This window comes from Notamacropus eugenii, chromosome 6 (genome assembly GCF_028372415.1).
Source record: "Notamacropus eugenii isolate mMacEug1 chromosome 6, mMacEug1.pri_v2, whole genome shotgun sequence".
Taxonomy (NCBI): Eukaryota; Metazoa; Chordata; class Mammalia; order Diprotodontia; family Macropodidae; genus Notamacropus; species Notamacropus eugenii.
In genome coordinates this window covers 388189186-388214454 of record NC_092877.1, presented here as the reverse complement: position 1 = coordinate 388214454, position 25269 = coordinate 388189186, and the positions used below count along the sequence as shown (strand labels likewise).

The 25269-nt window shown below is 51.4% G+C and overlaps 1 protein-coding gene across 1 annotated transcript; it reads left to right on the top strand.

Annotated features, from left to right (window-relative positions):
* Positions 1-369: 369 nt before the first annotated feature.
* TRPV1 (transient receptor potential cation channel subfamily V member 1) lies at positions 370-24083 on the top strand. Its single transcript, XM_072618993.1, has 15 exons — positions 370-786; positions 1374-1540; positions 1623-1775; positions 1943-2083; positions 6489-6787; positions 7091-7270; positions 9364-9522; positions 9717-9812; positions 10333-10403; positions 11777-11942; positions 16086-16152; positions 16376-16692; positions 18110-18237; positions 22071-22186; positions 23072-24083. Exons 1-15 carry the CDS (start codon positions 515-517, stop codon positions 23242-23244), a joined length of 2505 nt encoding a protein of 834 aa, XP_072475094.1. The 5' UTR covers positions 370-514; the 3' UTR covers positions 23245-24083.
* Positions 24084-25269: the final 1186 nt, after the last annotated feature.

Genomic DNA, 25269 nt, shown 5'->3' with positions numbered 1-25269 from the left:
GCAATGGAAGCCAGGCCATCTGGCCCCTTTCCTCCTTCTGCCTTCTGGGGGGTGGCCAGAAAACAAAGGATGGCACAGGCTCTGGTCTTCTCTTTTGCTTCCATGAGAGGAGTCAATGAAGGTGGCAAAGGCCCAGTACTGGGGACCTAGAGAAACAGAACAGGAACTTGCTTCCTTGCTTCCTTGCCAACTGCCCAAGGTGACCATAAATCATTCTCTGGCTAGGGTCAGCTGGGATGACCCTGTCGACCCATCCTACAGCCCACAGGCCCACAGCCTGAGGTCTCAGGCATATCACCTGGGTCTGGGCCAGGAGAGGGTGGGCATGTTGTAGGACAGCCTTTAATCTGAGCTGCTCAGAAGGTACCTGAGGGTGGGGAGAACAAAGAATGGAGGACTCAGAGTTAGGAGCTACTGGTTGGAACCTGAGCCAGGTGTGACCATCGCAGGACTGAGTATAGAGCCAGAGTTTCTTCTTGGTTTTCCTGCAGCCTAACTTGTGACCCCTGAGAAGATGAAGAAATCAGGCCCAGAGGAGGCAGGAAGTCCCAATGAGCCCTGCCCAGGCACCCTCGACAATGCCCAGGGTTCAAAGACTCTGCAATCCAAGAGCCTGGCCTTCTCCACGTCCCGTAGCCGTAGCCGGAGTCGTCTGCTGGGCAGGTGCAATTCGGAGGAGTCTTCTGGGATGGACTCCCACTATCAGGAAGAGGAGCCAGCTCCATACCCCATCATTAAGTTCAGCCCCATGGAAGAAAGGCCACCATGTGATGAGCAATTTGGCCGGTAAGTTTCCATGCTAGCCCCAGGGACCCCAAAGAGTAGTCTGTGAGATCCATAGTTCTCCTTCCACTGGAGACTCAGATGCTGGCTGCTTTGTGTTCAGCTAACCTTGACTTCAGGGGTCAGCAGTCTCCCATGGGCTCTGAGTACATTCTGTGGCTCACATTCTGAGTGCATTCTGATTATATTCTCATACACCTGAGCTAAGAGACAGCAGGTACTGGAGGCCAGAGATGACTTCAGAAGGTTATCAAGCCCAGTCTCCTGCTTCCAGGCAGGCTTACATCCCCAAATGCACAGGGCAGGGAGAAGAGCAGACAGCTTTCATTCTGAGCTCATTTGCCTCTTTTAATTTAAATTGGACTTAACAAAATAGTTAATTTGAATTGGACTTAACAAAATATTCTGAGGATGAGGTCTTAGAATCAGTTGGTCGGGTTGACTTTGGAATTAGCTGGGCCAGCTAAGCAGGAGCCTCTAGCATGCTAACATGGGGTGGGGGTAGGGGGATGGAGCACAAAGAGGAGAAAGCGGCAGCTGGCACCTCCTGCTCATTCTCTCTGTCCCTTGACTCTGCTGGGTCCTTACAGGCAGCTTGCTCAGGGTTCCATTCCCACCAGTTCTGAAAAATCCCTCAAGCTTTATGACCGCAAGAAAATCTTTGAAGCTGTGGCCCAAGGCAACTGTGAGGAGCTCAGTGGCCTGCTGGTTTACCTCCATCGGAGCCTGAAGAAGCTCACAGACAGTGAGTTCAAAGGTAGCACTCCCCATCACCACCCCTAGGAAGGGAAGGGTCTGAGAGCAGAACATGGCCCACTGACCCTTATCTTGTGTCCTAGACCCAGAAACAGGGAAGACCTGCCTGCTCAAAGCCATGCTGAACCTTCAGGATGGCAAGAACGAGACCATTCCCCTCCTTCTGGAGATCGCCAGGCAAACAGGCAATCTGGAGGAGTTTGTGAATACCAGCTACACAGACAGCTACTACAAGGGTGAGAGGCAGGATGAGAGGGACTCTTTGTGCCTGGCAGACCCAGGGGGCTCCGATGTGCCAGGCACCATGTCAGGAAGCTTCCTGAGAGCAGGGCCTGTCGCTGGTGCTCAGCATGGTGCTGCTGACTTCTGAGTTCTGACATTATCCTTGTGGCCCTCACCCCAGGCCAGACAGCTCTTCACATTGCCATCGAGAGACGCAACATGGCCCTGGTGACCCTCCTGGTGGAAAATGGCGCTGACGTCCATGCTGCAGCCCATGGAGACTTCTTTAAGAAAACCAAAGGAAGACCTGGCTTTTATTTTGGTAGGCAGAGTATGTGATGGGCACTGATTCTTGTCTTATTTTCACATCAGGTCCATTTTCCCTGCATGTCTCTACCTCCCTGTTCCCAGGGAGCGATCCATTATAACAAAGATGTGATGAGCTGCCCTTACAAGAGTGGCTGAGGGCTCCTCTCAGGTCAAGTCTGTTTGGATCCTTCTGTGGTTTTCCTCAGCCTCACTTAGCAAGTTGTCTTCTTGGCTTTGCTCACATCCCTGTACATCAGTTCATGTTTCTTGGTGTCTCTCCTGGTTGTTATTTCCTATAACTCCCTGATATCTCGTGACATTCATGTACCAGGACTTATTTGGCCACTCCTCAGTCCATGGCAACCCCTTGGATTCCAATTCTTTGCTACCATTCAAAGGGGTAGACCATTTTTGAACTAATTATCAGTAAGGAAGCATAGGGTTAGAATATGTTTGGCGCCTTGAGAAAGCTGGTGGCTCACTTGTTCCTCGAGGGGTGACCTGGATCTTTCCCTGTCACCATCCCATCATTCTTCAGGGGACTGACCTCATTTGCCCTCGATCATGGGGCAGTCCCACATGAAGGTTCCTTGCCCTTTGGGATCATTTGGTTCTCTGATGCTGGGCCACTGAGGAGGGGCAAGGTCACGGAGAATCCCTTGGGTTTTTGGATGCATCTTGGGATTTCCAAGCCTTCCTAACTGTGTTGTCTCTGACTGATGGTCGTCAGCTCTGTTGAGCACTGAAAGTGGGTGGGAGACGGAGACGCCAATGGGAATTCCTGAATTCCTGGGGATTCAGCTCCTTTCTTCATCCCTATTGTCTCTTTGAAGGTGGGGCACAGGTCCCCTCCATGGACCCATTTACCCTTCACTGCTATTGCTGCTGCCTGAGGCTCATGCCGATTTTTGGCAAGGAAGAGTGAGGCTAGAGACAGAAAAGGTACAACCCAAGCAGTCACACTTAGGACTAGTATGGACCCTCCACTTTGTGCCCTCCCCCTAAGCTGTTTGCTTTCTATGCTCATCAGTTGACTAAAGCCACTTTAGACCAAGTCTTCCAATGGTTTCCAGTCATTTAGTCAACTCACTTAAGCCCTGGGGAGACAGAGAAAGGCAAAAGACAGTACCATCAACAAGGAGCTCCAAGTCTAATGGGGAAGGTAATGTGTAAACAACTTTGCACAAACAAGGTGTAGACACGATGAAGTGGAGGTGATCTCATGGAAGGCTCTAGAATTAAGAGGGACCAGAAAAGACTGAAATGGGAAGCAGGGAGGTGCAGGTGAGGAGGGAGAACGCTCCAGGATTGGCTTCAGCTGCCCAGTGAGTTGGGAGATATGAGGATCCTTGGTTTGGCTTTCAGGGCATTTCATAACTGATCCTGCTCCCACCTTTCCTGTCTTACTGGCACCCCATCTTTCCAGTCCCCGGGTTTGAATCTCAGGATTGTTTCTAATTCTTTGTTCTCCCTTCCCCTTCTTCTTGCTCCCTCCCCCTATTCAGCCAGTCACCAAGTCGTTCTGGTCCCCCTTGGTCATTGATGCTCTCCACTTATCCTGCTGCCTCCGGCCCTGGGCTGTGGTGCCTCTCACAAGGCAAGAGCAATTTTCAACCAAGCCCCCAAAATGATTTTTCTATCTCATTTTTCCTTTGTCTAGCCTGACTTTCACACTAGAGTATATACCCTTTCCCTAATGGACAGCTCTGAACAAGTGCTTACACTGCCTAATAACCTTCAGTAGCCCCCATTGCCAACTGAAGAAGGGAGCCTTTCTTTCTTCCCAACCACTGTCTTTATATCCTGCTGCCTCCCCTGTGGCCATCAACCTCAGCCCCTCCCCACCCCTAGATGGAGCAGGGCCCAGAGAACTGGGCCCAGGTCAGGAAGACCTGAGTTCAGATTTGGCTTCAGACACTTATGCTAGCTGGGTGACCCTGGGCAAATCATTTTACCTATTTGCCTCAGTGTCCTCATCTGTAAAATGGGGATAATAGCCCCTCCCTCCGAGTGCTGTTGTGAGGATCCAGTGAAAGGATCATTGTCAAGTTCTTAGCACAGTGCCTGACACACAGTAGTCACTTAATAGATGCTTGCTCTCTTTCCTCCTTGCTCTGGGAATGACTCTGGCTTGGGTCCCCAGGCCCCCTTTACATGGATTCTTTTCCCATTAGAATATTAACTCCTTTGGGACAATATCCTTTTTTATGTATATTTTTCTTTTAAAAATATTGACTGATTGATTTTCACAAGCATTTATTTTCTCTCCTTTCTACTACTCTCCCACCCCACCCCAATCCCATAAAGAATGAAAAAATGAAAAAGAAAACCTAACGAACGTGTGGAGTCCAGCTGAACACATTCCCACCCGGGCCACGTCCAGGAATGTTTGTCTCCCACATGTTAAGTTCATCATCTCTTATCCGGCTTCTAGGCTAGTACTTTGTTACTTCATTAGATTTATTTGTCCATTTTATCTCTTCTCCTGTCTTGCTAACTTAGTCATGAATTTTTGCTGTTCCATAGATCTCAAAGTGAATTTCTTCCTTGTTCTTTTAATTTGCTTATGATGTCACCTTTTATGTCTCAATCATGTATCCCGCTGGAGTTTATAAGATGTTGGTGTGTGGGATAAAAAGACCCTTACTCAAAATTTTAAATAAATAAAGAGGCTTCTCAATAAGAACAGAAAGAAAAAGATTTATTACAATTCTTGAGAAAGGGACGTCCTTCCACCAGGTCGGGGAATCTGATGGAAGCAGGCAACTTACAGAAATTGAAGCACAATTTTTGTACCCTAAAGCAGAGAATCCCACCTCCCCACTATCCCACCTCTCCATTGGCTGGGAGGTGGGATTACAATCTTAGCGAGAAAAGCTAGGTAAACCCTGGGAAATTTTACCCTATCCCAACACAATTACCTCATCTAATATCTAACTGCTGATGTGGCTTTAGAAAGGAGGGGAGGGGGAGAAGCAGGAGCTGGTAGTGTTGATGTGGCAACAGTGCAACAAACAAAGGGGAGATTTGAGTAACTTCCAGTTTTTGGCTGCAGCCCACAGCCCTTTCACGAAGAAACTGGTAGCTGGTAATGGACCATCCACAAGCCCTGGGTACCTGAAACTCAGGTATCCAGGGAGAGAGGCCTTATGGAAGAGAAATTTTATTTAAAAAATCCAATATTCCCCATATTTTTATTATGAAAAGTCTTCACCATCTCCTCATCTCACTCACTGGTCCATGCCAGAATACTTTCAAGTTTCCCTGACACTTTTTATCAAGCGGTGACTCCTCACACCAGCAGTTGGGGGGTTGGTGTTTATTGAACACTGATCTACTGTGTTTGTCTCCTCCTGCATGTTGCGCATATGATCTGATCCCCTGATTGGCCTCATTATTTTTTATATAGTAACAAATCATTTTATTGAGAGGGCAAGGAGTTTCTGGCTGGTTTGTGCTTGTATCCCTTACGCTCAGTACAACACCTGGAACATACTAAGTATTTAATAAGTGTTCTGTCTACACACCCACCCACTCACCTACCTACTTACCTGCCTACCTACCTATCTGTCCTATCTATCTACCTATCATTTCTGTTTTATTCAGTTTGACTTCAACCTACCTCTCTTGTCTTGTTTCACATTTCTCCCATCATGCATAGTAAGTTCCAGCTACCTTGTCCTCCTGTCTGTCTTCTGTCCTGGTCTTACCTAAATACTCACACCCCATCTTCTCCCCTCCTCTGACCTCAGATGTCCTCTCCTCAAGGACAGTCTACTTGGTCCTTCCATCAGTCCTGTTGTACTTGACTCATTCTGCTTTATATAGAGATCAATTCATAACACAGTGGTGGGTATATAGTAGGTGCTTAATAAATGCTTGTTCTTTTCCCCTTCCCCCTTGCATTGATTTTGTGTTTATATCTATGTTGTAAGCTCATTGAGGGTAGGGACTGTGTCTAGTTCATCTCTGTCTCCAGGGCCCACCACCCTATCTTGACCTCCCCCACTTCCTCCCCCCTCAGTCCTGGGAGGTCCTGAGTTCAGGTGGGCCCTCCCTCCCCAAACACAGTCTTTCCCAGCTGTTTAGTAGACAAATGGGTTAGCTGTGGCTACAAATACAAGCTCCCCCAGGGTTTACCTTCCACCCAGGAGCCACTCAAACTTTGTCAGCCTGACTTTAAGGTGAGAGGTGTGTGGCTAACTCAGAGTCATTGTCTCTGGAATGCTGCCAGGCATGGGGGAGGGGGAAGATCCAGGGGCCTCTTACACCCAAAGGGTTTCATCAGTCTCAAGAGCTGGGTCCCATAAGCCCTTGGATAATTGGTCCTTCAAGGGAGTGAAGTGGGATGGAGAGAGCCCCCTGGGCTCCCTCCTGCCCTGGTCCCATTGGGGCTTCCTGTGTGCTCGGCCCCCCAGGTGAGTTGCCACTGTCTCTGGCGGCCTGCACCAACCAACTGGGTATTGTGCAGTACCTGCTCCAGAATCCTCACCAGACTGCAGACATTGAGGCTAAGGACTCTGTGGGCAACACCGTCCTCCATGCCCTGGTGGAGGTGGCTGACAACACTGCGGAGAATACCAAATTTGTGACAAGCATGTACAATGACCTCCTGATTCTTGGCACCAAGAGTCACCCCACCCTAAAGCTGGAGGAGATCACCAACAAGAAGGGACTCACACCTCTGGCGCTAGCTGCCAAGAGTGGGAAGATTGGGGTAGGTGGTGCCTACAGAGTGCCACAGGTGCCGGGGTGACCTGCAGGGGCATGCAGGGGGGCGGGGCAGAGTCAGTGCTTCCAGGTCAGGCTCTGCCTTCAAATCCAGGGAGCTCTTGCCCGGGTTTCAGGGAGCTGATCACCTGCTCTGTGTGCTGGGGACTCAGGGGCAGCTGTCTGGCTTTGGTGAGACCTGGGCCCAAAGGCACTGTCCCAGGAGACAGCTAGCGGCCTTCAGCCCCCCCCCCCCCCCCCGTTGGCCAGTGGCAGCCCCCAGGGCTGACCTGCCATTTCTTTGCCCTAGGTCCTGGCCTATATTCTCCGCAGAGAGATAAAAGAGCCTGAGTGCAGACACCTCTCCAGGAAGTTCACCGAGTGGGCCTATGGGCCAGTGCATTCTTCTCTCTATGACCTGTCCTGTATTGACACATGTGAGAAGAATTCCGTGCTGGAGGTGATTGCCTACAGCAGCAGTGAGACCCCCGTGAGTGCAAGGCTGGGGGGAGGGGCTGGGAGGGTGAAGGGGAAGAGGGTGGGGGAGAGGATGAGAGTGGGGAGTGGCTAAGGGAGCAGGGGCAGGGGCTGGGCACTGGAGACCAAGGCCTGTTTCACTTAGGAGTCTTATTCCACATGTCTCATCTATGGCCAAGGCCTGTGATGTCACCTTTTTAACAACTCCTGAATAGGCACCCTCCCCTCCTCTGACACTGCCCTCATCCCAGTGCTGCCCTCCCCACCACACACCTGGATCATTGCAGTAGTTGCTGGGGAGGGGGGCTACCTGCCTCAGTCTCCCTCCACTCCAACCCCATCCTTCATTTAGCCACCAAAGATCTGACCATGTTACCCCCTACTCAGTAAACTTCTGTGGCTCCCTATGGTTTCTAGGAGCAAACAGGAAACTCTCTGGTTGGCATTCAGAGCCCTTGTAAGCTGCACCTCCTCCCTTTCCAGAACTTTCACAGATGTCTGCCCCCATGTTCTCTTGGATCTAGTCACCCTGATCTCTTGGCTGGGCCTTGAATAAGTGGCTCTGGGGATTCTCTCTGCTGGTTCCCCAGGCCTGGAAGTCTCTTCCCCCTTCTTTCTGACTGCTGACCTCTCCTTGGCTTCCTTTAAGTCCCAACTAAAATCCCCTCCTCCTACTGGAAGCCTTCCCCAGTCCCCACTAATGCTTGGGCCCTCCTTCACTGCTCATCTCCACTTTTTTTGTCTAGAGCTTGTTTGAGCAGAGTCATGGCCATAATTTCACCCCCATTAGAGAGTGAGCTCCTTGAGGGCAGGGACTGTTCCAATCCCTAACACTTAGCTCAGTGCCAGGCACACAGTAGGTCCTTAATCAATGCTTGTTAACTAAATAGTTCACATTGATCTAGCACTTCAGGGTTTGCTAAGTGCCTTTGCATTCATTTTCTTCTTGGATCCTCACAACAACCCTGGGATGGAGGGGTTATAGTGATTCTCATTTTACAGATGGGGAAACTGCGGCAGACAGGGTAAATGACTCGCTCAGGGTCACACAACTAATAAGGGATGCATGTACTCTCTATTCTGGTTCCCCAGACAGGATGGTCTGTCTTCCGCCCTCATGTCTGTGAACAGGTGGTTCCCTATATTTAGAATTCCCTCCCTATTGACCATCTCTTGGTAATGCTAGCCCCTGCAAGAAGCATCTTTGGGGCTGTATTCTCCAGGAGACCTTTCCTGACTCCCCTTTCCCACTTGGGAATGCTCACTCTGTCTTGGAATGACTCACTTTTCTTTGGCAGCTGCTTTGTATTTCCTTACCCCATGGACAGGCTGAGTGACTTCAGCAGAACGGATGGCCAGGGGTGGCCTTGCTTTTGTCACCGTGTACCCAGCATCTCATAAAGTGCTTGGCCTCATGTTGACATTGAAATTGGAATGAAAGATATAGGCAAAGGTGTAGACACAGACATAGATCCAGGCAAAGGTACAGGCATAGGTATAGACACAGATGCTTACCCAGCTACAGCTACAGACATAGGTATGGACAAGATACGGACATAGGTATAGACACAGGCACTTACTCATTACCCATTCAAATGAACTGAATCTTGTCCAGTGCTCTATTTTACAGAGGAAGGAGCTGAAGCTCAGATAGACAGTAGGGTATGTGTGTGTGCACACATGTGTGTGCATGCACATGTGTGTATGTGGGGAGCTCAAATTCAGACCTGTCTCTGGTCTGTCCCCAGAAAGCCCACTCACCTGGTGACCCTATCCCTGGGGGTCACTGGGGATGAACCAGCCTTCCACTTGGTGCCTGCTCTACCTATGAGAGGAGGGTAGGAGAAAGAGTTGAGCATGGCCTTTGAGACCCTACATTCCAATCCCAGTTTGACCACCTGCGGGACCTTAGGTGGCTCGCCTCCATGCCCTGGGCTTCAGTTGCTTCAAGTGTTGAGGAATAGTTTTGCCCAGATGGTCTCTAAGCTCTCTTTGGTCCCCAATTCTCTGCCCTGGGCCTTCCTTGATGGTGGTGATGGCAGCTGGAGCCAGGGGAAGCTGGGGGAGGGGCAGCCTGGGGGACACTATCCCTCGCCTCCGCCCTAGAACCGCCACGATATGCTCCTGGTGGAACCTCTGAACCGTCTACTGCAAGACAAGTGGGACCGATTTGTGAAACGCATCTTCTATTTCAATTTTTTTGTCTATTCCGTGTACATGGTCATTTTCACATGTGCTGCCTACCACCGGCCTGTGGGCAGCCAGGTATGTCGGGGCCCGTCTGAGGAGTGGGGGGTTCCAGGTGGGCATTAATCAGGCTGTTCTGCAGGGGTCCTGGCCTTTGATCCTGGTACTCGCTGCTCCTGCTGCTTGGGGGTAGGGCTTGCCCATGAAGGGGTTCCTCGCCTGGCCCTCCCCTGCCAGCCCCATTGATATGTCCTCCCCCTCTTGTCTTCCAGCCTCCCTTTACATTTGACTATACCACTGGTGCCTATTTCCGAGTCACAGGAGAGCTGCTGTCTGTTCTAGGGGGAATCTATTTCTTTTTCCGAGGGGTCAGTATTGTCTCCTGCCCATTGAGCACATCTAAAAGCCAAGGGTTTTATGCCCACAGGTGCCCAGTGATGGGGTCAGGACCTGCGTGGCGTGGGACATTGACATTCCTTCTTCTCAGCCTCAGTCCCTTCAGCTGTGAAGTGGGGTGGGCGCTCACTGAGTCATCAGTCAGTAAACAAGCATCTCCTATGTGGCAGACCCTGCCCTCAGGGAGCTCTCAATCCAATGTCAGTGACCACGTGTAAAGGAAATCCCCAGGGGAAGGCGCTGGCCATGGTGGGAGAGGGTCCGGGAGAGGGAAGAGTTAGGGTTCTGGCAGAGGTGAGATTTAAGCTGAGCTTGGAAGTCAGAAGGGCGGGGAGGGAGGGCAGGGAGCAGTGCTCTGGGGGTCTGGGAGCAGCTCCCTCATGCCACCCCACCTGACCAGCTGAGGAAGGTGCCTGGCACTGTGCGGTGGGGAGGCAGCTGGAATAGAGGTGGGGATACAGAGTGTGAATGGTCTGTCTCTGTGCCCTGTAGATTCAGTACTTTCTACACCGGAGGCCCTCCCTCAAGACTCTCTTTGTGGACAGCTACAGCGAGGTGCTCTTGTGAGTAGCAACCTGACTGCCAGGGGTCCCAAGGCTATGGGGGCCCAGCAGTCTGTGATTGACCCCTACCCCCACCAGTACCTTGCAAGCACAGTGGCTGGGGTGGGGGAAGGTGACCCAAGCCTAGTCAGATGATCCAAGTTCAAACATGAGCTCTCTGACTTCCCCAAGGTCACACCCTGAGACTTTACTTCTCCTAGAGGCCCAAGGCTGGGGCAGGTGTGGGGAGGGGCTGACTTTCATCCTGCCTCTCCCCGAGAGTGCACTAGCTAAGGTGACAGAGGGGCACCCTTAGTGCTGAGCTCACAGGGACAAGGGAAGGCCGATCACAGACTATGTGCTCAGCCCTTTCACTGGCCCCCTCCAGAGTGAAGAGCAGATGCTGTTGTCCTCTTTGTAAGGGGGCCTCGAAGGCTGAGATTACCCAAGCAGCAGGGCAAGCAGACAGTGGCTCTTCTCAGGGGCCTCTGGAAGCAGCCCAGGCATCAGAGGTCCTGACCTAGACTGGGGGCAGTGGGTCCAGGCTGAGATGCAAAATGAAGGTCTTTCATCTCTGGCATTCTGTGGGTCTGTGATGCTCTGGGGTCCAAACAGCACTATCCATGATCCCTGATCTCAGGGAGCTGCTGCCCTGTTGGACAGAATCTGGCTGGAACTTGTGATAAAAATGCTATCCCATGTATGTAAAAATGTATGTCCATGCTCGCATCCCCCATGATCATGACCAGCCTGTGTAGAGTCAATTAAAACCGGTGCATTTTTGACTGAAACCACAAGTAACTTTGTGCTTGACAGAAAGGACAAGACCTTTAACCTCATTTATCTGGGCCTGACCCAGCCCATTGCATTTCACCAGAATCCCGCTATCCTTCAGGTGGTTCTAGTTTCTGATTTTACAGTCATAGTATAGTGTCCAAGCTCTTCTTACAAATGAGGAAACTGAGGCCCAGATCAAGGAAGTCATTAGCTAGTTGGTGGCCAAGCCTGGATTTGAGCCCTGGTTTTCTGCCTGTGTAACTTTTTTTTCTCATGGCACCATTCTGTCCTCATCACCCCCAGCCACTGTGAAGGCCCACATGAAAGGCAATGGTCCATGTTTACATTGTACCTGTGTGAGCTGGGGGCAGGGGGAGGACTAACAGGTTCCTAAATCTTGTGCTGGAGCTCCTAAGATCAGGGCAAGGCTATTCCTGAATGTCCTGCATGATCCATTCAGGCCATTCCTGTGCTTTGGACAGGGTCAAGAGGACCTCAAAGCAGAAGTCACTGCTGTGCTCTCCCCGAGCTCAGCTGGGGTGTGAGACACTCTAGACAGGAGCCAGAGTTTTTGCTCCTTCTGAAGTCTTTCCTGTTCCGTGTCTTTTGTCTCTTAGTTTTGTTCAGTCCATGTTTCTCCTGATCTCCGTTGCATTGTACTTTAGCCATTGTAAGGAATATGTGGCCTCCATGGTATTCTCTCTGGCGCTGGGCTGGACCAACATGCTCTACTACACCCGAGGCTTTCAGCAGATGGGGATCTACTCAGTCATGATTGAGAAGGTTGGTCCATCTCAAGAGCTCTAGGGCTCTGGGCTTGCCTAGTCTAGACAGCACAGGGATTTAGATCTAGAACCTCAGACTTGTGACTGGCCCCCTTGTGATTGCAAGGGTCCAAGGAAGGAGAGAGTCAGACGAAAACATCATCAGATCTGCTAGGTCTCCAGAGGCAAAGGAGGGGTCAGGAACCCTTCTATCCTTCTAATCGACCCTATTCCTTGTACAGTTCACACTGCTGGGGTCCTATGACTTCTGACTGCTACTGCCCTGGGTTAAGAGAAGGTAACTCGGTCTTTAAAAAAATCTGTAGGAGAATTGGCTACAAAGATGAAAGCAGCCATCCTTGGAGCCTCGGTGTTACTTTGGTGTGTTAGTCTGCAAGGCTCAATCCCTTCTTGTTAAGACAGGCCTTAGTTGGTCCACTATCTTCTCTAATATTATCTGATCAGAGTGAATAAAGGTTATCTCAGAGTTCCCAGAGGGAATCTTCTTGTGGCTTCTCCCAAAGGTGTGAACAGTGCTAATGCCGTTCCAGTGGTAACGTTTATGTTTTCAGACTTTCAGTCAGTTAAGATGCATCTATTAAGAGCCTACTATGCTCCGACACTGTGTTAAGCTGTGGTTTGCTTTTCCTTCTCCAAGAGGACCATGGCATCAGGGAGATGATGCCATGACTTGCAAGTGAATTGGAATTAAGTGAGGGAGGCCTGTGCAAAGTCACCAGCCTCACTCTCTCCTCTGGGCCCAGCGATGAAACAGCCAGAAGGCCAGTGTTGCTGGATCAGAGTATGTGGGAAGGAGGTATGGTGAGGAGTCTGGAAAGGTGTGAGGGGGCTTTGAATGCTAAATAAATTTGATCATGAAAGTAAGAGGGAGTTCCTGAAGTTGATTGAAGGGGGCCACAGTATGGTCAGACCTTTCCTCTCACTGTGGCAGCTAAGTGGCGGATGGACTGGAGTGGGGAGAGACTGAGGCAGGTGGGACCTCCCCCCCACCCCCAGCTATGGCAGGAATCCAAGTGTGAAGAGATAAAGGCCTGTACCCAGGTTCCAAAATGTGAGCGGAAATAGACATGGCAGGATTGGCAGTAGATTGGGGGACGTGGAAAGGAGTCAAGGATGACACTCCGACTCATGGCTGTGAGTCTGTGACTGGGGGGTTTCTACCCTTGTTGCTCCTCCTTCATTTTTAAGGAGGACCAATAAGGTCATGGGTGAATTGAAGTGAGGCGGAGCCGCACAAAGTCATCAGCCTCACTGTCTTCCAGTCATCAAAGTCCAGTGGCTGGACTCAGGCCAGGACAACAGACAATAGCCCAGAGGGCATCTTCAATGTCTGCCCTTGACGGAAATAGGGAAGTCAGGAAGAGAAAAAGTTAAAAAAAAGAAACGATAATGAGTTCAGTTTGGGACACGTTGAGGGCAAGATGTCTACCAATATTCAGTTTGAGATGTCTGAAAATAAGGTGGAGATGAAAGATTGGCGGTCAGCAAAGACACTGGGGCAAGAAAAGCAGAGGAGAATCCTCAACATACAGATAATCCATGGAAGCTGGCGAGATCACTGAGGCCCAGGACAGGACCTGAGGGGCACCTGTGGTTAGAAGAAGTGATCTGAAGGAGGATCCAGCAAAGAAAAGAGGGACAGTCAGAGAGGGAGGAGGAGAACTGGGTTGGGAGTGGGGGGGGGGGGGGCAGAAGCCAGTCTGTAAGGGATTAGAGCAGAGGGAGAGTAGAGGGGCCTATTGTAGAGGAGTTTAGCCACTGAGGGCGGACAAGACATAGTTAACAAGGATGGAAAGATCCAAGAGAGGGTTTTTATCAGGATGGGGGAGACTTGGGCATGTTTGTGGGCTGTAGAGAAGGAGCTGGCAGAGAAGGAGATGCTAAGGGATAATAGAGGGGGTGATCTGTAAGAGGAGATGGGCTGGAAGGGGATCACTGGTGCAGGTAGAGGCTGGCCCTAATCAGGAGTGAGCCTGCTTCATCTTGTGAGACATGGGAGGAAGAGGAGAGGGGACAGAAGGTATCTCAGTGGTAGATGAGGCAGAGGGGAGCAGAGAGGAGCTCCCGGTGAATGGTGTGTGTGTGTGTGTGTGTGTGTGTGTGTGTGTGTGTGTGTGTGTGTGTGTGTGTGTGTGTGTGTGTGCATGCACATGTACTGCCTTGGGGCTGTGAGGGCCCAGGTGAGATAATGTAACATAATCTTGTAGTGGTCCCAGTCAGGCCAGTTTTGTGAGAAGGAGCAAACACAGATGGTGGGAGTCATTGAGGATTGAGGCTTGGCAGGGCAAGATCAGATAAGAGGAGATCTGTGCTGAAGGAAAACAGGTGGATTGGAAGGGGAAGGACTAGAGCCAGGGAGGCCAGTCTTGAGAGCCAAGCCTTTCCTGGGTGAGAAATGATAAGGGCCTGAACTAGGGTGGTAGATGTGAGGCCATGACATGGCATCACAGTACATGGGACACTGAACCTGGAGTCAGGAACATCTGGGTTCTAATCCAGCCTCAGACACTTCCTAGCTGTGGAACTCCAGGTAAGTCATGTAATCTCTGCCTGCCTCTGTTGCCTTATCTGTAAAATGGGGATAATATCAGTACCTACCTCCCAGGGTTATTGTCAGGATCAAATGAGATGAGACTTGTAAGTACCTGGCACATAGTAGGCACCATGCAGATGTTTACTATTTATTTTTATATATAAAATATAAAAAAACTGTTTACCATTATTATTGATTACTGAGTGGAGAGAAGGGGTTAGAGTTAGAGATGAGAGGTATGTGAGGAAGGTGAGAGATATACCACAAAGCCCACTCAGCATGAATAAGGGTGGGGAAGCTGATGATTCCTCCTTAAAAGTCATTGCCTTTGCTAGGAAAGGACCCTTCTGGATTGTGTTGGCCAACCAGAATGAGCAGTGAATGGGGCTTTGGCGCCATATTGAATCAGCTAAAGACAGGTGGGCCATGAAGTCTGTTCTCATTGAGTCAGGGCCACCTTCACAACCTGAGGAGTTTACACGAAACCCAGGAGCTAGTTCAGGATGGATTTTGAGAGTCTGGCAGCAGAGAGGAGGGAGTACCTGCATCCAAAGCTGGGCAGGAAAGAATCTACCATGGAGGGACAACTGGTGAGAAGCGAAAGTAGAACTGACCTATATCTGTGAAAAGAGTGGAGAGGAAGGAGAAGGTACCAGGTGTGCTCAGATAGCCCTTCCATCTCCTCAGAGGAGCCTGAGGGAAATCCTGAAAAAAGCCTCAACTTTCCATCCCATCCATGGTTCTCAATAGATCCTCTACATTCTACTCACTTCTTTCCCCCAAAGTTTCCAGGAACTTGAATGTGGTCTCAAACACATTAGTAAAGTAAGGCAAGGAACCCAACCTCCATCTAGAGGAACTTTCCTAAGTGAGGGCTCAGAGCCCTTGGGATTTAGATTTCCCACATCAGCAAAGGGGGATCTGCAGGAGCCTCCATTGAAACAGTGCCATCATTGTAAAGTGGGCATCACCTCATTCTAAGTGAGCACCTGAATAGACCTTAGCAGAAAAAGGTCAAGGTCTCCCAGTGCATCCTGGGCCATCTCCAGTCATCCTGATGAATATCTGGTCCCTGGATTGAGATGGCTCAGGAGGAGAAGTGAGGCTGCTGACCTGCACAGCCCTCCTTCACTCAAAACAAAGTCAAGTGCAAGTCATGTCATCACTTCTCTAATGTCATGGTGTCCTTTGAAAATGAAAGACGAACACAGCAGCAATCATTGTAACAGCATTGTAGGGGATACAGGAACATGCTGGATACAATGTACAGCAGACCTGAAGTTAGCACAGAGGGGCTTCGGGAACACGCTCGATACAACGTTTCTTCTGCTGTGAGACAGGGAAGAGTTCTTGCCTTTGCGGTGGGAGTCCACGGACACCTGAGCCTGGTCAGCCAGCTTTCTGGCACTGTGGAGTCTCCCCCGGTGGGAGTGGGCAGTAAGTCAAGGTTTGTTCCATTTCTGCTGCAGAAAGCTGGCCATCAGCAGCATGTGCTGGGAGTGAGTGCCAGCTAAGGAAGAGGCCAGACAGGACAGAGGCAGGCCGGGAGCCTGAGCAGGCTGCTCCCCAGGCCAAGTGGCCACTCTGACCACCCTCCTCTCCTTGCAGATGATCTTGAGGGATCTGTGTCGCTTCATGTTTGTCTACCTGGTCTTCCTGTTTGGATTTTCCACAGGTGAGTAGACCTCTGAAGGGCCCTGAGAGGTGGGCACAGGGGGACCCTCCATAAGGGAGGCCAGGCAGGACAGGAATGCTAGGTCAGCGTGTGGGCCACTCTGGGCATTGGGTGAAGGCCAGCCTTGGCGGACCATTGTTGGAGGAGGCCGATGGCGGCAGTGGGTGGGCAACTGGGGGAAGGGGTTCGGCCGCAGCTCCCGACTCCTCCTGGGCCCCTTCAGCGGTGGTGACCCTGATTGAGGACGGACAGAACAGCACGGACACCGCTTGCCACGGGGGACGTCGCTCTGCCAGCTGTAGGCCATGCACCAGCTCCTACAACAGCCTCTACTCCACGATCCTGGAGCTCTTCAAGTTCACCATCGGCATGGGGGACCTGGAATTCACCGAGAACTACGACTTCAAGGCGGTCTTCATCATCCTCCTGCTCTCCTACGTCATCCTGACCTATATCCTGCTTCTCAACATGCTCATCGCCCTGATGGGGGAGACGGTCAATAAGATTGCCCAGGAGAGCAAAAGCATCTGGAAGCTCCAGGTCCTTTGGGTGTGCATGTGTGTGTGTATGTGTGTGAACATGTGTGTGAGTGAATATCTGTGTGAATGTGTGTGTATATGTGGGAAAGCATGTGTGTGAGTGTGTGGACATGTGGGCTAGTGTGTGAATGGGTGTATGTGTGTGAGCATGCGTGAGTGTGAGAGCATTGTGTGCATGTGTAAGCATCGTGTATGTATGAGTTTGTGAGTGTGTGTATGCATGTGTATAAACATGTGTGTGAGCATGCATGAGTGTGAGAGCATTGTGTGCATGTGTAAGCATTGTGTATGTGTGAGTTTGTGAGTATGTGTATGCATGTGTGTGAGTGAGGGTGTGAATGTGTGTGAGCATGAGTATATGTATGTGTAGAGTATGTGTATGAATGTAACTGTGAACATGTGTGAGCATGTGTGTGACTGAGTGTATTGTGAACTATGAGTACATATGTGTGTATGTGTGTGCATGTGTAAGCATTGTATGTATGAGTGATTTTGTGAGCATGATTATGTATGTATGTGAGTGAATGTGTGAATGTGTATGAGCATATGTGAGCATGCATGTCAGTACTTGTAAGTATATATGTGAGCATGTGTACGAGAGAGTGTGGGCTCACTGACCCTCAGAGCTGGTAGAAGTGCATGAGCCCTGGGCCTGCAGGGTCTGGATGACTGGTTGTCTACAGGGATTTAGATCAGAAGGTGGAGGCCCTGGTAAAGCTGTCTGGTCAGAGCAAAGGTATGTCCCCACTCTCTATGTCTCCTCTGGTCCCTGGTCAGGCTAGTTCTGTGCAGCAGATGGAAACCAAAGGCCTCCTACCATGTGTGCCCACCCATAGTTAGTTGCTGGAGTGGTGGAGGAGGGAAGGGCATAATGCCCAAAGGCAAGTCCTCAGAAAGGCAAACGTGAGCACCAAGGGGCCAGCATGGAGCATGCCAGGACTGGACCTGTGCAGGTACCCTTGAGGAGGTGAGGCCTTGGGGCAGGGAGAATGTGGAGGAGCAGATTGAGAGGAAGGCTCAGTGATGCCCCCAGCCTGGACCTCCTGCTCAGCTGGGCAGAGACCAAGGCTCAAGCTCTGGCAGGAGATGGAGAGCAGCCCTTCGGAGGTCACACTTTCCTTTTCCTCACCCAGCATAAAGCTCCCTTACCCTCCTGCTTTCCACTTCTGCTTCCTCTTAACCCACAAGGTCCACACACGTGCCCACCCCCAGCACCCTGGCCACCAGCTCCCCAGACCCAGGGCTGCCTCTCCTTGCACAGGGCATGAACCAGCCCTCTGTCCTGCTGCCCATATCAGGTCAGGGTGGGAAGGGGGCAAATCTGCAAGGAGACCCTGGGAGGCTGCAGGTCAGCCTCAGGCTGAGCTCCTTGGGGCTTCTCCCTTTGTCTGCATCTCTAACTCTAACCCTAAATACAGAGAGCCATCACCATCCTGGACACTGAAAAGAGCTTTCTGAACTGCATGCGGAAGGCCTTCCGCTCAGGGAAGCTCGTGCAGGTGGGCTACACACCTGATGGAAGGGAGGACTACAGGTGGTGCTTTCGGTGAGCCTGGGCTGAAGGACTGGGAAAGGGGGGAGAAGGAAGAGAGGCAGGGAGGGGGAGACAGGAAGAGAGAGGGGGAAGAGAGGAAGAAGGGGAGAGAGAGGAAGAAGGGGGGAGGGAGGAGAAGAGGGAGGCGGAGGGGAAGAAGAGAGGGAAGTGGAGAGAGAGGGAGGAAAAAAAAGAGAGAACAAAAGACCAGGGCGGGGGGAGAGAGGTAGTTCTGCAGTCACACATGGGGAGGGAGGTCTGAAAGGTCATGGCCAATGGAACAGGGACCTGTGCTACCTGCCAGTGCCAGTCCCCTGGATACTTGGAGAGCCTGCCTTTGAAATGTGGACACCTCTGCTCCCCGCTTTGGAGCATGCCCCCTCACCCCCTTCCCCATCCCCTGTCCTTGGAGTTTATCCTTAGCCTGGGCCCCTTAAGGAGGGCCATGGGAGTTTGGGCCTTTTGTATGAACCCTCAGTTCTGGCTTTGCAGCCGATTGTAGGCAGTCCCAAGCATCGGTCACAGAATACTCTGACAGAGAGAGAGTTTAGAACTCCCAATTCTATTTTTCTCAGAGCAGGTGCCCCCACCTCCACGTGCACTCATGCTCAAGGACTGGGCCCCATTGGCCAATCCCTATTACACAGAGAAGGGCATAAGTTATCTGTAAAAGCTGAGCATTTGGAAAGGGCCAGAGGCTGCCCACACAGAGAGAAGGGGTCCCCGGTGGTGACCACCCTGATAAACAAGTGGTCGGTGCCAAGTTTGGGGGGCGGGGGCCAGTGGGGCCTGATCCAAACTTTGGCCCTGAGGCCAGCCAGCCAGCCTGGCTTTGGTCAGCTGAAGGGCTCTGGGGGGCTGCTATGGGGGCAGTTGCTTGGGCTTCATCCTCCAGGATTCTTTTCCCCATCTTTCTGGACTGCCTTTGCAATAGTCAGGGGATGGCACAGGTGGCTCTTCATGGACTGTTATTGGTCACAAGTGTTAGGACACCATCTCCATCACCTGTGAAATGTGAGTGTGTGTATGGGGGGTGTCTTTTTCATTACATTTATCATGAGTGCTGGAGAGATGACTTGGTGTCCCTGAGATGATGGAGCAAAGTGGGACCCTGGAGGCATGGAAGGCTGAGCTCTCAGAGGGGGCCACTAGTTTACCCCATTCTGAATGGAATCCCCACCAAAACCTAGAGAGTGGTGGCCAAGCCTCTGCTTGCAACCTCCAGGGAGGGGGCGGGCATGTCCTCACCTTCCCAAATGGCCTGTGCTGCTTGTGGATGGCTCCAGTTTTTCCTGCCCTCCAGCCCAGACTTCTCTGCCTGACCAGCTCATGAAGGTCCTTCTTAAACTGTAGCACCCAGAACTGAGCCCAGTAGCTCAGGTGTAGCTTGACTAGGCTGGAGTAGAGGGGGATCATTACCTCCTAGGGTACCTCACAGTAGATAGAGTGCCCAGCCTGAAGTCAGAAAGAGGAGTTCAAATGTGGCCTCAGACACTGACTAGCTGTGTGACTTTGGGCAAGTCACTTCACTCTATTTCCCTCAGTTTCCTCATCTGTAAAATGAGCTGTAGAAGGAAAGGGCCAACCCCTCCAGTAAGTCTGCCAAGAAAACTCCATCACAGTCAAACTCGACCGAAGCAACTCAATAACATCGCCTTTTTATTCTTGGATTCTTTTCCTTTTAACACAGCCCATGGTTACATTAACCTTTTCTTGGCTGCCCCTTCCCGTGGCTGGCTCATACAGAGCTTGTGGTCCCACTGGACCCCTATAGCTTTTTTCAGACAAACGATCCCTTACCCTGTCTTCCACACACTGTCTTTTTGAAGTTGATTCTCTGCATCCAAGTACAAGCCTTTACAATGATTCCTTTTCAACTGGACTGCCTCATTAGAGCCAGTCTAATACTCCAGGCTGCCAGGATCTCTACCCAACATTGGTACAAGCAATGGGCCTACCGTCTATGCCTTTATCCAAGTGAATGATAAAAATGTTAAATAACCAATTCCAAGTGTAGAACCCTGGGGCCCTCCACTGGAGACCTCCTTTCAAATTCCAGAACTATTAACAGCTCCTCTTGGAGTGGGTGTTGAGTCCATCTAATTGTACCCTTGCCTTTTCCACGTCTCCATCTTCTGAGGCCTTCTCTAGTTGTCCTGATTCACGTCTGCCCATGGGCCCCAGACAGCTCTGGAGGAGGGAGTGAGGGCTTCCCTCCCTCACACGTCATGGCATCCCCTCCCTGATGCCATGGTCCTCTTGGAGAATAAAGTGCAAGCACCAACATCATGCATCTTCTCCACAAGAAGAGAATGAGATACTTGAGCAAATATCTTGCTAAAATCCAGGTAAACTATTGATGGCATTTGCCTTATCTGCCAGCACAGTAACCCTATCCAAAAAGGGACAGCAGGTTAGCCTGGCAGGAGCTCTCGAAGCCACTGCTCCCCATTCCGTTCCAGGTGCTCACCTACCACATCCAGCATGATCCCTTTGGGAATTTTCCAGGCATGGAGGTTGAGAGCACTGGCCTGTTGTCTGTAGACTCTGCTTTCTTCCCTTTGTAAAGAATGGGATCCATACTTTCCCTTCTCCAGAGTACGATCCATTCCTGTCTTCCATGCTCTTTAACATGTCACTACAGACAGGAGCTTGTCACTGATGTCTGCTGGAACAGGTTCATCTGGCCCAAGGCCCCTGAGTCCCTCCAAGGTGGTTTGGGCTCCTTTGGGCCTTCCCTGGGCATCTTGGGTACCTCTGGGCTCCTGGAGTTCTGCCCAGAAGAGCCCCATGGTTCTTTTCGCAGTTATCACTGTCTTATCCATGCCCAGCAAAAGTCTAATCTCTTCTTGGGGGTGGAAGGCCTCTCCTTCTCTCTCACCGACTCTATAAGGGGAAGGGAGGAGTCATTCTCCTGGAAGGTTCCCATCTTTTCCATTCCTACCACCAGGTCCTTCTGTCAGGAAGTATCAGATCCTTCCCAGAAGGGAATTTCATCATCTTTTTCTAAGCTCCTCATCTCTTTCCCCTTTCTGTCCCTCTGGCCTTTGACCTTTATCCAATGCTCTCCACGTTGCTTTCTGCTCCTGCTCTCTGGGGTTCCTCCCATTATGCTCCTCCAGGATCCTTCTGATAGAAGTGCACCCTTCATTGGATTCTCCATGAAGAGCCTGTGAGCCATCCGTCCAAATTTCTTTTAGCATCTAGCTTTGTAGTGGGTCAAGAGATCTCAGTTGGACTCGGCTCTCCTGGATGATGCCACAAAATGAGGATTTGGGCCTTTGGGATCTTTATGGTACCTCACAGCTATTGACCAACCATTGGAGTGACTCTTTAATGAGAGAATACCAGACACTGTGAGAGGTTAGAAATTTGGGGGCCCTTCCTGTGCCCCCATTGCCAAAAGCTCCCAACTCTGCCAGCTCCCATGCCTGGCACTGCTGTGGCTGCTTACCAGAGCACCTACTTCAGTCAGAATAATCTCCTCAAATTTATTAAGGACCTACCATGTGCCAGGCCCTGTGCCGAGCATGCGCCATCATGATTCCCTCTTTGCCAAATCTTGAATCTGTGCAGCTGAGCAGACTAATAAGAGATGTTAGAATTGTGTGTGGGGGGGAGAAGGAGGGGAGGGAGGAGGGGAGGGGGATGCTAGCACTAGGTCTGGAGGGGCCTCCCAGGAGCTAGCTGATGGGTCCTTTGGCATGACCTCCTGGTCATAAGACCCTTTCCCAGGCACCCAGGTCAGGCAGGGACTCTCCACTTTCCAGCCCATCCTTTTACAAATGGGGAAACTAAGACCCAGGGATGGGGAGGGAGCCTCTCACTTGGTGGTTTTTCTGCAGAGTTGATGAGATCAACTGGACCACTTGGAACACCAACCTAGGCATCATTAATGAGGACCCCGGAAACTGTGAAGGCATCAAGCGCACCTTGAGTTTTAATTTACGGTCCAGTCGAGGTGAGTGCCCCATTGGATTCTCAGGCAGGTAAGACTGCACTTGGGGACTAAGAGAATTTTTCCTTGTGGGTTGTGGCAAGAGGGAGCATCAGACTGTGGGCTAAGCCACCATGTGGCAGTGAGCTGGGTTCCTTGCCCTCTTTTGCCCTGGGGTTGGGAGCAGAAAGGGAAGAAGGGAGGGGAGAGGTAGAGATCTGTGCTCATCTGCTCCCTGAGGTAGGCACCTCACCTGGGAAGGTGCTAGCCTGCTATAAGGGGAAGGAAATGAAAAACAGCTGGGCCAAGCTGCCACAGTCAAGGTTAACAGACAGTTGGGAGCTTCTCTCCTTGTTGGGGCTGGGCCTCCACTCTGGGGCTGCTCAGATTTGTCCAGACTAAGGTCCTGCCCAAGTCAGCTCACCCCGCTCCCCCTTCTCTCCCCAGTCAGCTGACTCCCCTCCCCCTTCTCCCCCCCATCAGCTGACTCCCTGCTCCTCTCTCCCCTTGGTGCTGCTCCTTACTCTTCACATCATTCCTGTTCAGCCCAGTAAGATTGGAGCCCATTCCCAGCCAGAGCTTAGCTGGGTCATCCTGCCATCAATGGCCTGCAGTTTTTCTGCTGGCGGGAGGGCCTCTGCTCCCACAAAGAGGCCACTCAGGGGGGTAGGAGGGCTTCCTGTCTGGCTTTGGCCTCTGGGGGCTTTTGGGTCAAGTGTGAGCACTGTAGTCACTCTCCTACTTTAATCACAAGAAGCCGGGTATCTTAGTGAATGGAGCAGCAAGGGGAGAAGCACCGGGAACTTCCTAGAGGAGCAGGAGGCCCATTCCTTTGGCCATTTCAGGGCTTCTGAAGACAGAGTTCCTGCACCAGATTCTTTGAATGACCTTTCCCCCTCCCTGCCTTAGTTTCAGGGAAACATTGGAAGAATTTTCCTCTGGTTCCACTTTTGAGAGATGGGTCAAGCAGAGACAGGCGCTCCAACGCCCCAGAAGAGGTGCGCCTGAGGCCCTTCTCAGCGTCTCTCAGGCCTGAAGATGCAGAAGTGTTTAAAGATTCCCAGGCTTTGGGCTCTGAATGATGATCACAGGCCGGGTCTCAGTCAGCCCGTGCCATCTCACGTGGCCCAGGTCTCACTTGCCCGGGGCAACCAAGGATCCTCCAGCCCTCTGGGTGGGCCTAGGTCCTGCCCATTAATTCCTGGTGACTCTGAACTCACCCCCTCCTCCACTCCCTACACTGCAGCTGGTGCCGCTGCTGCTACTGCTGGTGCTAGTGCTACTGCTGCTACTGCTGGTGTTAGTGCTGCTGGTGCTGCGGCTATGGCCTCCATCGGTATGGTCACTTGGAGGTATCAGGTACCTGTGTTATACTGTGAGGTCCTTTGGTTCCTATGGGTCCTCCTTGGAACTTGCATCCTGGGTGCTGAGCAGGGAGGGCGGGGGACCTATGGCTGTACTGCATCTCCCCAGTCCTGCCTCCCCCATCTCCTCCCTTGCCTGTAACCTGGACTGCCTTTTTCATTATACTTAGGGTTACCCCTACATGCACAGCCCCCTAACCCCAACAAGAAAGCCTGGAACTGGCCAACACAGACTCTAGGAAGTCAAAGGGTGACAGGAAGAGATTTATTCCACGAGTTAAACAGATAATATTGACATAACCTGCAAGGCTGTTAGCTTGCTTAGTTAATAACGACTAGTCATGTTTGAAATTAACTTGTGTGTGCGTGTGCATGTTATAGACCAAGGAACTATCCTAAGTATCTTGGTCCTTCTGGGCATCCTTGCCTTTGTCCCCAAGGTCCTGTGACCCTGAGGCTTGGCTAGGAGCAGGAATTCTTGCCCTTTCTTTTGTCATGGACCCCTTCTCTAAATAATGTTAAATGCAGGAAACAAATATATAGGATTGCAAAAGAAACCAATGATGTTGGAATGTTGTCATCAAAATACATTTTTTAAAAAAAGACAGATTCTCAGACACCCTGAGACCCTCAGGGTCTCCCTAAGGCCCAGAGCCAAGCAGCAGCAAGGGCGTAAAGTCCCTGTGACTGAAGCTGACCCTCAGGGCTCTGGACCCTGGTCCATGAGGACAGACACCCTCACAGGCATCTACCAGGATGTTGTGGGGGTCACCTGACCATTTACCTTTTCACCCAACTGAGTGTTCCTGGACAAAATGGTGTGTGTAAAGGGACCTTGGAGAACATCGTGTACGTCACATTCAAACTAAGCTGATCCAGGGACGGGGTGGGGCCACATCCTGGGCCAGTTCATTAGAGCCCGCCATTTTCCCTATAGAGATCCAAGTTCATTCTTAAAGTGGGAAACACCATGATTGCAAGGGGGTGTCCCTTCTCACCTGCCAGGCGACTCAGGTGACAATGTGGTTGGATCTAGCCCCCAGCCTCCTCAGTCCAGTAGCCTGGCCCCAAGACCCCAAGGAAGCTGGCCCAGACAGCGAAGAGGCAGGCTGAGGCAGCCTGTGGATGGGAGCCATGGTGGGTCTTTGAAGTCTTTGAAGGAAGGCAGGGAGTGCAGGATGGTTAGAGTTTCAGCCTCAGCCATACAGCTCGCTCCTCATCCTTGGCCCCACCAGCCCCTTAAAGGTGGCTGTGGCAGGATTTGGGGGAGGGAAGGCAAGCCCATAACCAGCCCCCAAAGTGCAATGTTTTCGAATCTTTAGAAGAAACAGGGTTTATTCTGCAAAGTTTGCATTCAGTCAAAGGGCCAAATTCAAGGACCTAGAAGGCCACAGGTTCCCCAACACCACCACCAGCCCTCTGTGTGGGCTAGGGCAAGCCCAGAGGGGATTGGGGGCCTGGTGGCTGATTCAGCATCACCTGTCACATACCCTCCCCCATGATTTAACTGTTCCAGTGCAGGGATCTTTCCTGGCCTTGGAGGGGACTGGGGAGGTACCAGGGGCCAGCCCTTTCTCCCATCCATTCCTGGAGTGCCCAGCCTTAATGTCAGGAGGTACAAAGCCCTGGTGGGTGAAGCTGACCCTATCCTTCTCCTGAGCTTTTCTCCCTCTCCCTGGTGGGCCCTGTGACTGGTTCTTCTCTTGGCTCTGTGAGGCAGCCCAGCTAGGGGCAGGCAGTCTT

Excerpts from the sequence above, each read along its gene's own strand:
- TRPV1 (XM_072618993.1), top strand. The coding sequence starts at position 515 with ATGAAGAAATCAGGCCCAGAGGAGGCAGGAAGTCCCAATGAGCCCTGC. Across the intron at positions 7,271-9,363 it reads ACAGCAGCAGTGAGACCCCC|AACCGCCACGATATGCTCCT; the intron begins GTGAGTGCAAGG and ends CCTCCGCCCTAG. Across the intron at positions 16,693-18,109 it reads AAAGCATCTGGAAGCTCCAG|AGAGCCATCACCATCCTGGA; the intron begins GTCCTTTGGGTG and ends CCCTAAATACAG.